The 14,633-nt window shown below is 39.6% G+C and overlaps 1 protein-coding gene across 16 annotated transcripts in view; it reads left to right on the top strand.

Annotated features, from left to right (window-relative positions):
• The window catches only part of CPEB3 (cytoplasmic polyadenylation element binding protein 3), a 76,595-nt gene that overhangs the window by 35,167 nt on the left and 26,795 nt on the right, over positions 1–14,633 (top strand). For 9 of the 16 annotated variants that reach the window (XM_083740901.1, XM_083740890.1, XM_083740893.1 and 6 more), the window contains one exon: positions 5,477–5,533. In XM_083740901.1, the coding sequence (XP_083597027.1) occupies positions 5,477–5,533 (57 nt within the window). Of the gene's footprint in view, positions 1–5,476; positions 5,534–11,562; positions 11,587–14,633 lie in introns of all 16 variants that reach the window. The other 7 variants (XM_083740899.1, XM_083740903.1, XM_083740900.1 and 4 more) reach the window with 1 other exon arrangement.

Consider the following 14,633-nt stretch of genomic DNA (forward strand, 5'->3'; position numbering starts at 1 on the left):
CCACATAGATTCCTTTAAAATATAAGTAGTAATATTTAAATTATAATATATATAGAAGTATTACTGGTCAACATAGCAATTTATTTTCCAAAATCTTGAGTTTTTCAAGGCTGCACCGTTCATGTTGACGGCAGAAGTTTAGAACTATCTTGTTGATAAAATTTCAGATGCAGTACTTCTGCCATGGATTTAATCAGAATATATATTTTTAATCTGGTAGGCAATGTATGTGTAACTCATTCGTGCTAATATCTAAACAACATTTTTTAGGAGTAGGTGGATGGATAGATGATGTTATTTTCTTTTATTTTTGAAGAATTTGCAGGCTTTCAATTTGTTTTCTCTCATGTTGTTAAGCACAACAGCTATTTTCCTACCATTGTACACTGGCATGAATTATTTCTTCCTCCTGTGCTTTGAGCTGCTTGAAGCCTTCAAGTAAAGTAGAAGTGGGATTTGACCCATCTTACCATTATTGCTTATGTTCTCTTAAAGTTAAACATAATGAGAATCTTGATGCACATGAAATTGTTCACTCTTACCTTAGTGCCTCTAGAGTGGAGAACTATGGTCCGACTTACAGTGCTAATACTGCAGTTTCTCTTGAGCCATGCTTATACTGAATAATAGTTTTCGCCATAGGAAGTTTTGCTATCTGAACAACACCTTTGTCAAAGAAAAAATAGAATATGTGCTCTATAGTAGAGGACATCAGCTAATACAGATACTATAATCATTTTCAAAAATCCAATTTTGTTCCCTAGTAGTTCTTGAAATAAACCTGATGATTTAAGTAGGGCTACTGAGAATAATAAAATGTTCAAATCTTAAACTGGCAAAAAAAAGTTCTGGTCTCTACTGAATACAAATGGCTGCTTATAACTCGGCACTTCATTTTGGCATTTTCTAATGGATCCTCCTCCTCTACCTTTTCTCATCACTTCCCTTTTTAAAATCTTTTTTAAGCTTGTAAGCATGACGGCAGGGCTTGTGTCTCATTTTGCCAACAGATGTGAGCCTCTTTGGCAGACCTTTGTCTGAAATGTGGGAAATAAATGATTCAGACTTGTTGCAATTGAGCACGTGCCTTGTGGTGAATTAAAGTTGCCCCAAGTAACTGCATGCAGGCCCACCACTGAGGGAGAATACAGGTGCTGTTGGCACAGCTCTCTGCTATGCTTTCTTGGTCAGGAAAATCCTGTCCCCACACCTCCTCCCAGTGGCGAAGCTGCATGCTCCAGCACTGGGGGCGGAAAGCAGGCAGGGGCATGGCTGGTGCATGTCCTGGGGGCATAGCATGCCACCCATGGGGGTGTGGTGCGTGTCCTGGGGCGTGGTGTGCGTCCCGGGGGCACGCTGTGCGTGCCTGTGGGGGGGGGGTGCCGCCTGGCACGGTAGGGGTGTGTGCGGCGGGTGTCCGGGGCACAGCCACGATGGTACCCCCTCCTTGATGATGTCAGGGGCAGTGCGCTCCCCCCTTTCCTCCATCAGTGCCTCCTCCCTGGCTGGAAAAATAGGGAGACCAAAGCCAGAGAAGTTGAATGAGGGGAAGAGTAAGTGTTATGCACCCAGTCAGGGTTGGCAATAACTGCCCTGTCATGATTTGCAAGCTGAATACCGTACATGATGCAAACATTTCAACTGGTATATTTAAAGTTACTTTGTCCTTAACCACTTTGAACTTGAAACTGAAAATATCAACCAAATAACACAGCTGTATTTGTATTAGTTTCAGTCAGACGTTATTACTACTGTAGTCTTCTCCCTAAAAGCTGAGATTCTTGGGTACAGCTAAACTAAAACACAGAATGCTGTCTAATATTATTGAGATATTTTTGAAACAGCAGTAATTACTAATTCTATTGCTGATCAACTTCTCAAACAAAAATTAATGCCATGTATTTCAGTTTTAAGTTATTCACTCAAGGAGCTTCTGAAGACTGAAACTATCATGTGTACTTTCCTATTTAGAGCTCTTAGTATTGTAAGAACAAGTATGCGTGACTACTCATACAATTTGACATTTTTGCTTTTCTGGGAAGGTAGTTGTCAAGAGAAACTTAAAAATAGAAGGCAAAGGGCAGGTGACAAAATGTCACACAGGCAGCACCTGGCAGAGTGACTGAATGAACACATACACACACCCCAGATGTCACACTCTTGATTCTATTTTTATATCTGGTTGAATAGCACAATTCTAGCCTCAGCAAAGGAAAGGAGGAGAGAGATTAAATATGCATTGAGAGCCATAATTCATAGCATGCTCATTTATTCACTCATATCTAACCATAAAACAATTTAAATGGTTGGGTAACCTTTTATTGCAGTCATTATGCTGATAACTATTTTGGCAGACATTTGTGTGCCATATGGGATTCTTCTGCAGACATAGCTAGAGATTAGATTGGATTCACATGCTGTTACTTGCTTGGGTAGTGTGCACGCCTTCCTTCGGGGAATGGGTGATTGCATATTGGGTATAGGGCTACCCTACTATACCACAGTGAGAAGTCAGTATATAACTTGCTTGTTATTCTTGGAAATGGATATCCCATGAATGAATATGAAACAATGTGGGTAGCAAATTCCAGTGAAGGTGCCTTTTTTCTCCTTCCACTGTCAAGTGAGGCTTCTATTAAGATTTTTTAAACTGCAGCAGCAATAACAGGCCTATCTGCTTCATCCAACCAAGTCTCTGTTACACATGCGAGGTCAAGTCCTCTCATGGATGGCAGTGGTCTTATGAACCATTGACCTTGCATTGCACAGCAGCACCTTCAGGTCATGTGGGTATCCCTTGCTGATTCCAGTATCCGTCTGGACAAGACCAGACATGGAGGCAGGGATAGTCCTCAAATAACGACTAAACCTGCCTCCTCGGTAATGACATGGTCTGGTCTTAGTGTAACTCCTCCTCCTACCCATGATCACTGAGATCGGTTGTCCCAGTGCACCCCCCCCCCCCGTGGAACCTGCCCTAGACATTTTGTTGGCTGGGACCCACTCCCAGGCAGCCCTGACCCCTCCCCTTAAAACAAAAGAAAACCTATATAAAAACAAAACAACACAATAAAACAATAAAAACCAAAAACAGTAAAAATTACAAACATACAAAAATTAAACACCAGCTGAGTTCATGGTAGGCAAGATTCAAACTAGAAAATTTCTGGTTTAACTATCTCTTAATTTGCAAAAATACAGCATACTGCTATTGCAGTCTTCTTTCAATCACTACACAAGTTTTAGTGAATCAAAGAGGGTCACAAAAGTTGCCAGAAGCAAGGGAGAGAGAGGATTCTTTATATTAACATCTTGATGGTCTCCAAGCATTTTCTGCAATGCAGCGGGTTGGACTAAATGACTCTTGGGGTCTCTTCCAACTCTACAATTCTGTGATTCTAAGCTATGTGCCTTAAGGATGCTTCTGCTTCTTTTCAGAAAAATGGAAGAAGGGATTTATTTCTGTCTTAATTATCAGCATCCCATTAAGCAGGCACTGAACATCTGTGGGTTGTCTTCTTTCCAGTGATTTAGTAGAGTTGGTGTTGATAGCAATAAGCAACAATCCAATAGGCTGAAATCATGAGAATTCTTCAAGTGTTCCTTTCTCCACACAATTAGCATTGCATTGAGGAGGAAATGGGGGCCAGCCATACTTGTCCTTTCCCTTCAGTCATCTCCCTTCATGACTGTCTACAGCAGGGAGCCTATACAAGTAGAGTAGGCTTCCTTGCAGAATTTAGAACTAATGGGAAGTCCACGTGAATGAGTGCTGCAGACAGTTGCCCTCCAACTCACGGAGGGGGATGGTGATGGAGGAGAGTGCTATTCCCCACTTCCTCCTGAGTGCAATGTAATTGTGTCAAGAAAGGAACACTTGAAGAGGGCTTCTGTGAGAGTTTTCATCAGCAGTTTTTCTTGATGAGCTAGTGAAGAGGGACAAATACTTTCATTTCTAGGGTTCAAGATTTTGCTTAAGGTGTTAGTTACTTGCTATAACTAAATACAGTGGTACCTCGGGTTACATACGCTTCAGGTTACATACGCTTCAGGTTACAGACCCCGCTAACCCATAAATATTGCTTCAGGTTAAGAACTTTGCTTCAGGATGAGAACAGAAATTGTGCTCTGGTGGCGCGGCAGCTGCAGGAGGCCCCATTAGCTAAAGTGGTGCTTCAGGTTAAGAACAGTTTCAGCTTAAGTACGGACCTCCGGAACAAATTAAGTACTTAACCCGAGGTACCACTGTAATTTAAATTATTGAATTGAATAGTTGAAGAATAACAACAATATTAAAAATTAAAAATTAATATTATAGTATTACATAAATATTTTAGCAGCGGAACAGCCCTGGTTGGTTTGATGGCTGTCACCTTTATCAGGATAGAGATGGCAACAATGCAACCAAGCTGGCACTCCCTGATGTGTTAGCAAGCTTGACACTGCTGAGCATGGTGTCCTTCTGCAACAACTCAGGGGTTGGGAGACACTCTGTTAAAGAGGTTCTGCTCCTGTCTGTGGGGTCACTACCAGAAAGTAGCATCAAGGTTCTGTTGCCCTGCCCCATAGTTTTGGGGCTATTTAGCTATGCTGATATTTATGAAATGATTGGGAGTTGTCATCTGGGTATTTGGATCATGGTGTTATTGGTATGCTGATGACCCACAGCTCTCTTCCCATTCTATCTGAATCTGGAGAGGCTGTGAAGGTGTTGGAGTAGTGCCTGGAAGCATGATGCACTGGATGGAGGCCAATAAACCGAAGCTCAGTTTTAGTAAGGCAGATGAGCTGTGGGTGGCTGGTTCCTATGTCTTGTAATTAAGTGAATGACCTGCTTTGGGAGGGGTTGCACTTCCTCTGCAGGCACAGGTTTATAGTTTGGGAGTACTCATGGATTCCAATCTATCACTGAAGTCTCAAATACGTACATTCGGTGACTTGGAATGCTTATGCCCAGCTAAAGCTACTTAGTCAGCTGTTGCCATTCCTAAATGGTGATAGCTTGGTCTCAGTACTTCATGCTGTAGTAAACTCCTGTCTGGACTACTGCAGTGCGCTCTACATGTAATTGCCTTTAAAGATAGTCCAAAAGTGGCATGTGCTACAATAAGACCCCCCCCCATATATGCTTTATATTGTTTTTATAATTATTTGTTGTTTTGTTTGCTGCTCTGGACTTCTTTGGGGTTGGTTGGAATAAAATAATAAAATAAGTCTGAACTGAAATATTACATTTAAATAAATTAATAAAGTGAAATTGGCAGTGTTTAAAGATCCTCTGATCTTCCCCTTCCATTTTTTTTTTGTTTTTTAGCAAATAGAATGCATAATTACTATTAAACATTCTTATAGAGAAGTATATAAAAAGCAAATCTTTTCTAGTTTCATTACCATTTTTTATGTATTTGTGAAATCTAGCATTGAAAAGTAGCCTATTGAACATAAAATATGATGCCAAAATGTTCTATTTTTTTAGGTCGTATGGGTATAAATTTTCATCATCCAGGAACAGATAACATTATGGCTCTCAATAGTAAGTCTACATTTATCTTCTTATAATGCATTTTATATAATTTGGCTATACGCAATATGCTTTTAAATATTTGTCTTTTGGATACAGTGAAGAGAAAGGAAAAATAGATGAAAAGTCTATGTACATTTAATCAGTCTCTACTGCTACTATAATGTGAAACAAATAACAGAACACATCTATGGACACAGAGGTAATATTTGATCAGATGCTGATTTTGTGGAGATCCCTTATAAAATCACAAGGATCCATAATAATCTGTGCCTTATATACATGTTCCCATGGCAGTGCTGGAAATAACAGATCTGTGATTTTTGACAATGCAATCAGTGGAGATGGATGTGATTTGAGATTTGATGGTAATTATTGGTGGTGTGTAAAATAAAAATGCAGCTTTGAGAGGATGTTTTGCTGAATCTCTTATGCATGTCTCACCTCTCTTTCTCTGACTCCTGCGGAGCACCATTTTCCTGCTCCCAGTTTTCCAAATTGTCCCCCTTTATACTTTATCCTTTCTCAGTCATTCCACTTTCTATTCTGTTGCTCATCTGATTCTTGAAAAGCAAATAGAGCTAACAGACGAAGTAGAAGTGCCCATTGTTCTGGCATCATCATCACTTTGAGCATAACTTGCTGAAAGGCTGCATGCAAAACATTATAATTAAGAACAATGCTCCTTCATTTTCTTGTACTTTTCAAACATGGGGAGGGGGATAGTCACCTTTGCCATCTCATGACAAATGGGGCTCTGAGTGGGAGAGGGCTCAGAGGCTTTGCAAGTGCCAGAGGAAGTCTGCATGGGTGTTGTTGTGCCCATGGACGCCATGCTGGTAACCCCAACTTAAAAACCTCTCCCAAAACTAGTAGTACGGGACTGTGGAATGAACTCCCTGTCGTAGCTGTCAACTTTTCCCTTTTCTTGCGAGGAATCCTATTCATAATAAGGGAATTTCCCTTTTAAAAAAGGGAAACATTGACAGCTATGTTCCCTGTCCTTCCCTGGAGGTTTTTAAGCAGAAGTTAGATGACTGTTTGTCATGGATGCTTTAGTTGAGATTTCTGCTTTGTAGGGGAGGATGACTCAATAACCCTCAGGGTCCCTTCCAACTCTACAGTTTTATGATTCTATGTGAGGCATAGGAGTGTCTTTCTACTATGTCACCTCATTCACTTAGTCCAGTATATGCAGGTCCCACTATCTGCACGCTTGCTATCTGAAAGATCAGTTATCCACACTTAAAGGATTATGCCCAAATCTTACTCAGCAGGTTCACTTATCCGAACAGCTGAATTCCTTCCTTATTCCCTTGTTTGTTCATGCTTTGTTGGTTGGCAGCAGCCACTTTCCAGAAGAAACCATGGAGAGAGGAAGAGGGGAGCAAGATCAGACAAATCAGAGAGCAGGAGAGATTGGACAAATCAGGTTTTTTTTTATACTGTATATAAAAAACTTTATCTCTCTTTTGCTGATTGGCTGCAGCCATTTCAGGAACAAACCCCTGGGGGTGGGGGGACAAGAGCGGACAAATCCCGCTTTAGAAATATTTCCATAGGAAATAATAGAAATTGTGGATATGTTATGCGAAGGCTTGCCGAATGAAAAATTTCCAGGTAATGCATTGTGTTCAGTAAGCAGGACTCTAATACCATATGTTGGGAAGGCAAAAACAGTAGCTTTACAATACTTGTTTATTGGTTAGTGAAGGGCATTCTGCATATGCTCAAGGGCACACGTTTATTCACACCAGAATATTGCAGCATGATGGTTTTCAGTGACTAAAGGAAAAACATGGCTGATGATTAAATTCCTTCTGGCCTTCCTCTTCCCTTGCTTAGCGGGTAGCTTTTGTGGTATAGCTTTTGTGGTATGTCTAGATGTTGTGGCACTACCATAGCCAGAATGCCAAGTTGTCAGGGTTGCTGGGAGCTGTAGTTCAACATCACATTGACTATCTCTGTCTTAACATAAAAAGGCAAAGGGACCCCTGACCATTAGGTCCAGTCGCGGACGACACTGGGGTTGTGGCACTCATTTCGCTTTATTGGCCAAGGGAGCCGGTGTACAGCTTCTGGGTCATGTGGCCACCATGACTAAGCCACTTCTGGCGAACCAGAGCAGCGCACGAAAATGCCATTTACCTACCTGCCAGAGCGGTACCTATTTATCTACTTGCACTTTGATGTGCTTTCGAACTGCTAGGTTGGCAGGAGCAAGGACCAAGCAACGGGAGCTCACCCCATCGTGGGGATTCGAACTGCTGATCTTCTGATCGGCAAGCCCTAGGCTCTCTGGTTTAACCCACAGCGCCACCTGTGTCTTAACATAGTTCTGAGGTAATTCCCCACTGTAAACAGGGACAGTAGCAAAATAGTATCCAAGAGATGTCTCTCTAATGTTCTGCCTAAAGGTTACCTAATAGAACCAGTATCACCCTGTTGTAGTCACAGGCCACATATTAAATGTTCTATCATTTTAACTAAGTTCCATTGTGAGAGTAAATATTAGGTTTTCAAAACTGATCCGTTTGTGCTTAAACCTACTTCAGAATCCAATGCTAGACATGTTTCAGGGAATGAGGCCCTTGGAGGCTGACCTCATCATTTGAGAACAGAGTCACACTAATATACAAAATCTCTATTGCAGGATATATTTTAGTAACATGAATGTGTTCTGTAACTACACACAAATCTGGTTAACATGTATTGCTAAGCCAAACCAAGGCTTAGCACAAATGAGCAAACATGCTGGATCTCAGAGAGATTGCAGCTGCTTTGCTCCTCTGGTCCTGCTGCTGCCCTGCTGCGAGTTAATGCATGGTTTGGCTTAGCATTATGTCTGAATCTAGGCTTGTGGTTTATCTCCCCTAGACAAACCGCAAGTGGTAATCCATAGAACAAACCTTGGCTACTGTTTGGGCTTCATTAGGAGCAAGATAAATGTTGAAAAAGTTGGCTTTTAGTGTAGTTGACTTTTCCAGTATAACTGGAAGTTAGACTCTGGAAAAATCAGCTATTAACAAACGTAAGACATGTTATCCACAGCAGTCAGTTGATTTTTTCATAGGAAGTTACTTCAAACCAAAGTATTAGATTTAGCTGTGGTTTGTGCACTTTTGCCATGCAGTGACTTGCCAACTTGCTTCTTGCTTCTATTCTGATCCTATTCTAGTAGACAAAAGGAGGAATGGGTTGAAATATATTTTTGATTGATAGTATTTAGTTGACTGAGATTAATTAGCATTTTCATTATCCAAGAATTTTTGTCCTTCCTTCCCTAGTTCCATGGAAACGTTTTACTAACATATCATATTTTTTTGATTAAATGGTTTATAAAATTTCTTAAATATTATTGTGGCTTTCGTGGGGTTTTTAAAATTGCATTTAATTTTTAAAAGCTGGTGTTTCTGAATGATGACTGATAATGTAGCATTAGGCTGGTTCTGGAGGCAAATGCCAGAAGGTGATGGTGGGAATCTGTTGCTCTGCCTCTTGGCCCTTTCGTTAATTGGATGCCACAGGATTCAAACTTCTTTCAGTCCTTTTTTTTTTAAGTTGGCACCTAAAGCAAAAAGAAATGTGATAAATAAAAGCATTTCAAAACTAGCTATAATTTCCTCCCTCCCTCATCCCATCCCTTGCCAAGGGGAACAATGATCAGTGAAACAAAAGAAATAACACATTAAAAGAAAAGTTACATAACCTGCCCCACCCCATATTTATGCAAACATTAAATCGCATGAAGTTTTCTTAAGAAATCTAAGACTTTGGAAAAACTCAAGGAATCTTTGCCAAATACTTTGAAATTTTTCCAGGCAGTTACACTTAAGATAAATAATTTTCTCTTTCACATCTATGTTGGTAAAATCTTGTGTCCAGATTTCTGGATCTGAACTAGCTTAGCACAGCAGGACCAATTGTTTAGCTTCAGTTTCTGCACATTGAATCCAAGCTTTCAGATGTTTGTTTGGCTCTAATAGATGCGTTAAGTATCCTAAAATTTCATATATAGAACATAGATTAAATGGCATATTTAAGACATGTGAATGAATGCCAGTTCTGCATTCCAAAAGTTGAGGCTGTGAAGTATGTCCGTCCCTCCCAAACTGCAACCCTGCCCTGTTTCTCAATAGCTACATGAAATCTCTGAGTGAAGTCATGTGGCGTTCCAGGCTGAAATATTATCAGAGCTGAGTATCCTCAGCATACTATCTCATTAGTTTCTAGGAAGACTGTGGGCTTATGAGACCATACTCCAATCTTGTGCGGTCTTTGGGCGCAACTCTGTGGGCTTTTCTTTTAAACCCCTGCTCAGAACTGGAGTACCTTAAGGACACCTCTCTTTTTATATGTTCCCTTCCATGCACTCCAGTCACCCCACTGAAAGCGATCACTGACCTGATTAATGTTCGAAATCACTGCCTGATTATTAATGTTCATTTACTGCTGCTATGTTTTGTTGCTATTGCTTTTTTATTGCTGTTTCCAAAATATTTATTATATTTAAATTGCATTATCTCTATTCTGTTTGCTGTAAGCTTCTTGACCTTATTAAAGGACAAGAGGGATAAAATTTTCTTGCCAGTTTAGTTCTTACACAGCCCACTGCCTACACACCCTTTCCACCAAGGGTTATGCAGTCCATAGCTGAAACAGCAGAACATACCTATTTTAAAAATAAACAGAGTAAGTCATACTCCAAGAAATCCTATTGCCATGATTAAATTAAGCCATTTGATTCATTTGGCCTCCTTTCTGAATGTGGGTCACTTGGCTTACAACTATTTGAATTCTGTTAAGTTTATGTTGTGTGAATGTGAAAATGAGCTACATATTGGCTAGAAGAGTCAAATCTTCTTCACCTACAATGCAAAAAATGTTCGTCTTGCAGTCATGAGCTATTCACTATTTTTATTTGGGAAGTGCTTTCTGGTTGCCACGTAGATTGGGATGTCCATTAAGCTAGCTTTATAGAAAGGACTGTCTGGCTGAATTCCATAAAGTTCTGTGTTTAAATCATGCCCCCCTCCGTAAATATAAAAACACCTTTGGACAGTATCCCCCCACCTACCCAGCCTGCCTGCATTTTTCTCTGTGATAGAAGAGAAATACAAGGAGAATACAAAATTCAGAGATTGCTGCAGCAGGAAGGCAGCAATCAGAAAATGAAAACCATATCCATTTGCTGTTCTCAGTGTGATAATAGACCCTGCATTTCTAGGAATAGCATGTGTGACTAAAATGCAGAGATGCTATGTCAGGTAGTATTGTGGGAGCTTCATAAAGATTCAGCTGCATAAAGCAATGTATAGAAATTCACACTAACCCATTTAATTAACTCAGAGCTTCATTTACCAAATGGCTTGTTTCAGTTGTCTGCCTCAATCAGATAAGCACCCTTCTGCTGTTTCTTCTACTACATTTAGTAACCCATGTACTATTATCATGGCTCAGTTTTGTCAAGGTTTGTAAAAAACAATCAAACCCCACTTTGGGAGCTGTAATTTAAAAAATAAAATAAAAAATACGTTCAGCATTTTTGTAAGAATTAGAGTTTTCTAGTGAGCTTCTTCACTGACATTATTTCGCCAAGATCTGAGATGAATACTGAAGATTAGTGTTGCTGGGAAATACAAATAAGCGCGCACACACAACTTTTCGTTCTGTGTCTAGCCATTTAAACAGATACTGATGGGTGGTTATGTTTTGACAATGCACATTGCTGAGTTTTCAGGGCTGTATATATTTATTTCTACTGAGTTCTGTGAGGAACTCTTTTAAAAATGCTTTCTACATAAAAATCATTCAAGATAGGCATCTGGATAAATGTCTACATCCTTTAGACACCTACTACAGATTCTTTGCCATTGGGGAAACGTGTTGCCCAGACAGTGCTTCTCTCAGTCACTAACCCTAGGACTGTTTGAATTACTTAAACTACTTTCTACTTCAAAAGCCGAATTTTGCAGAAAACAATATATATAGTAATTACTGTTATGCCAATACCCACTATATTTTTCTGTATTTACATGCAGCCAGGAGCTATGGGCGGAGACGAGGTAAAAAAAATATTTTAAATTTTACTGAATATGGTGATGGGAACAGCAAATTGAGGCTATGTACAGCTGGTTATTTCTGTGGGGCAACAGGAGTGTCTTCCCCTTGCTGCCATAGTGGCACTAGTCCCAATACTGGATATATAGCTTTATAGTTATATGAACATAGTGGAGAAGTGTTTTGAAAGGAGAGAGATTTTGTTTGTTTCTCTTAAAAAACACAGTGCTGTAGTGGTAGACAGTAGCTGCTGAACTGTCCAAAGTAAAATATTCATGAAATGTTGATATATTACTAATGGCAAAAAAAGTTTAACTATTTTCAAAGATCTATGTGAACAGGTGTGGATCAACATCTATGATCTCAAATGCTTTAACAAAAAAATGAAAAATTGAAGTGTTCAATTTTCTATTTTTTAAAAAAAAAATCTGTTGCTTTTAAGCATGTAAGATTATAAATGCTGATAAAAAATATCAAACATTTGCCTAGAAGAGGCACACCAGAGTATACATGTATTGTACCACTGTTTCTGCACTTTTGGGAGCTTCTGGAGGTTTTTACTTTTCCCCAGGCACAGCTCATAAAGCTATGACCCATTTCAGTTTTCATCAGAGACTATGATAGACCATAATAATATGTGTATATACTGTGGGTAATTATTATTTTATCATGCCACCCCCAAGTCTGTAATGCTCTGTACAGCTTTCCTGTATCAGATTCTGTTTCTGCAATGCAATACAGATTTCTAATTGCTTATGGTTATCACAAATCATTGTTTTGCTGCCAATTTTTAAAGTTATTATTTAATACTTGAAACTTAACTTGAGTAATTTAACACATGCACATATTCTGCCTTGATGGTTTTTCAGTGATGCAGTATGTTTTATTACATTGTTGAAGGAGCAGCTTTAGTTTAAAGTTATGCTGAGTTGTTTTTTAAAAAGACAAGGCTTCTCATTTTAAAACTGAAAGGTTGCTGCTGAAATTAGCATGTTAGTCTTGAAGTTTCCTAGGAGAGAGAGAGAGAGAGAGAGAGATGGGGGGGATGGCAAGCTACTGTGGCCCTTTAAAGGAGAACGTTATTCTTACTGGTTTCTGTGGAATCCCACATACGGCTTCTGTGTTTGCATACAGCAAACTTCAGCACCTAGAGCAGGGGTCAGCAAACCCTTTTAGCAGGGGGCTGGTCCACTGTCCCTCAGACCTTGTGGGGGGCCGGACTATATTTTTGGGGAGGGGAATGAATGAATTCCTATGCCCCACAAATACCCCAGAGGTGCATTTTAAATAAAAGCACACATTCTACTTGTGTAAAAACACTCTGATTCTCAGACCGTCTGCCGGCCGGATTTAGAAGGCGATTGGGCCGGATCTGGCCCCCAGGCCTTAGTTTGCCTACCCATGACCTAGAGCATAGATAAATAACTTTGTGACCCTCCAAATGTTGTTGGAGTCCCACCATCCCCAGCCAGCATGACCAATGATCCCCAAAACCAAGGGCCGTCCTTGGGGTACATGCTTAAGGGACCATAGGCTGTACTTTTGTGCTTGGATACTTCATGATGAAAAGAAAGTCACAAATGTTGATTTGCATAGGCCTGTTTGATAGCACAGATGCCCACTTCAAGAAATGTTGTTACAGGTATCAACCTCCCCGCTCCCTCCCAAAATATTGCCATGCTCTCTGTCTGTAACCAGTCTACTCAGTCACCATTTCCAGACTTGAATAATATGGCCAAACACTGTATCTGCCAATCATTCCAACGATGTGCCACTGGCTGGCTGACCAGTGAGGGCCTACAGGATTTCATGCTTCTCAGATTTCCATATCAGCCAAGACATGGCTGCAATCCTAAACACTTAGTTGTAAGTAAGTTCCATTAAAATCATAAGTCCCGTTAAAATATTTCTTAGTAGACATGTATAGCAATGCACTGTTAATATACTAAGGGCTAGAGTCAAAAATATCTTAGTCTCATGTGCAACCTTCTATTTTAAAAGGCACAAATACTATCTGTCTTTGAAATATAAGCACTGAAGAAAACTATGTGGAGCAGGGAACACATTAGCAACTGGATCCCCCACCCCCAGCTAAGCAGAGTTTGTTAGCTATGGTAATCAAAACTACTAGAAGGAATATTCTCATAGTTCATATTCTAACTTGAATAGGGAAGTTTTCTTATTTTTGTATCTGCCTCCTTTTTTTGACTCTTACTGCAGTGGATACCTGGCTTTTTCCATCATTTCTAGGCAGGGTTACATGATGGTGCTTGAGGCTGGAGGGGAATATTAGATCTGAGAGACCTCCCCTTTTCTACTTATATTTCGTTGCTATTGTTCTGCATGCATGTTACACTTTTCTGTCCTTTTCATTTCTGTCCTTAACTAAATATTGAATTGTTTCACTTTTAAAATTAGAGTTGTGAATGCAGGATAACTGTTCCCAACACCATTATCTAATTAAGAGGGAACACAAGAACATAGGCATTTCAGTTCACCAAATGAGAAAGCCAAACAATCAACGCATTATAGAGTCATTATCCTATTCTCTATTTTCTTTTACTGAATTTTAGAGAAAATAATAGAGAAATTTTGAGTCATCTTGCACGTCGAACTTCTGTTGTTATTTTACTCACATGTAAAATTCCATTTTGAAAAACTGTTTCCAGATCATGAAACTTTGGGAAATTATATTTAAAATGATAATAAAACAGGTTTATTAAGAATGAAAAAAGTTTGTAGGTTGACATTTTCATGGAATAGATGTTGCAGTTGTCTTGCTTTGGGGATTGCTGATGCATCAGTACCATGAATGCTTATTGGATAACAATGGGCACGCATGAAGCAAGATGCTTTCTATTTTGGCACCAAGTCTATGGAATAGCGAAATGTATTTAGAGTGTTTTTGGGTGCTGCTGCTTCGAAACATTTACAACTTTTGCCCTACTGGATTTTAAAGCAACTTAAATGATTTTTGTTGCTTATAAAATTGTTTAGCTGGTATTTATTATTTTAACTGTCTTGATTAATTTTTGATAGAAATGGATACAAA

Source organism: Podarcis gaigeae (genome assembly GCF_964106915.1).
Source record: "Podarcis gaigeae genome assembly, chromosome: 5".
Classification (NCBI taxonomy): Eukaryota; Metazoa; Chordata; class Lepidosauria; order Squamata; family Lacertidae; genus Podarcis; species Podarcis gaigeae.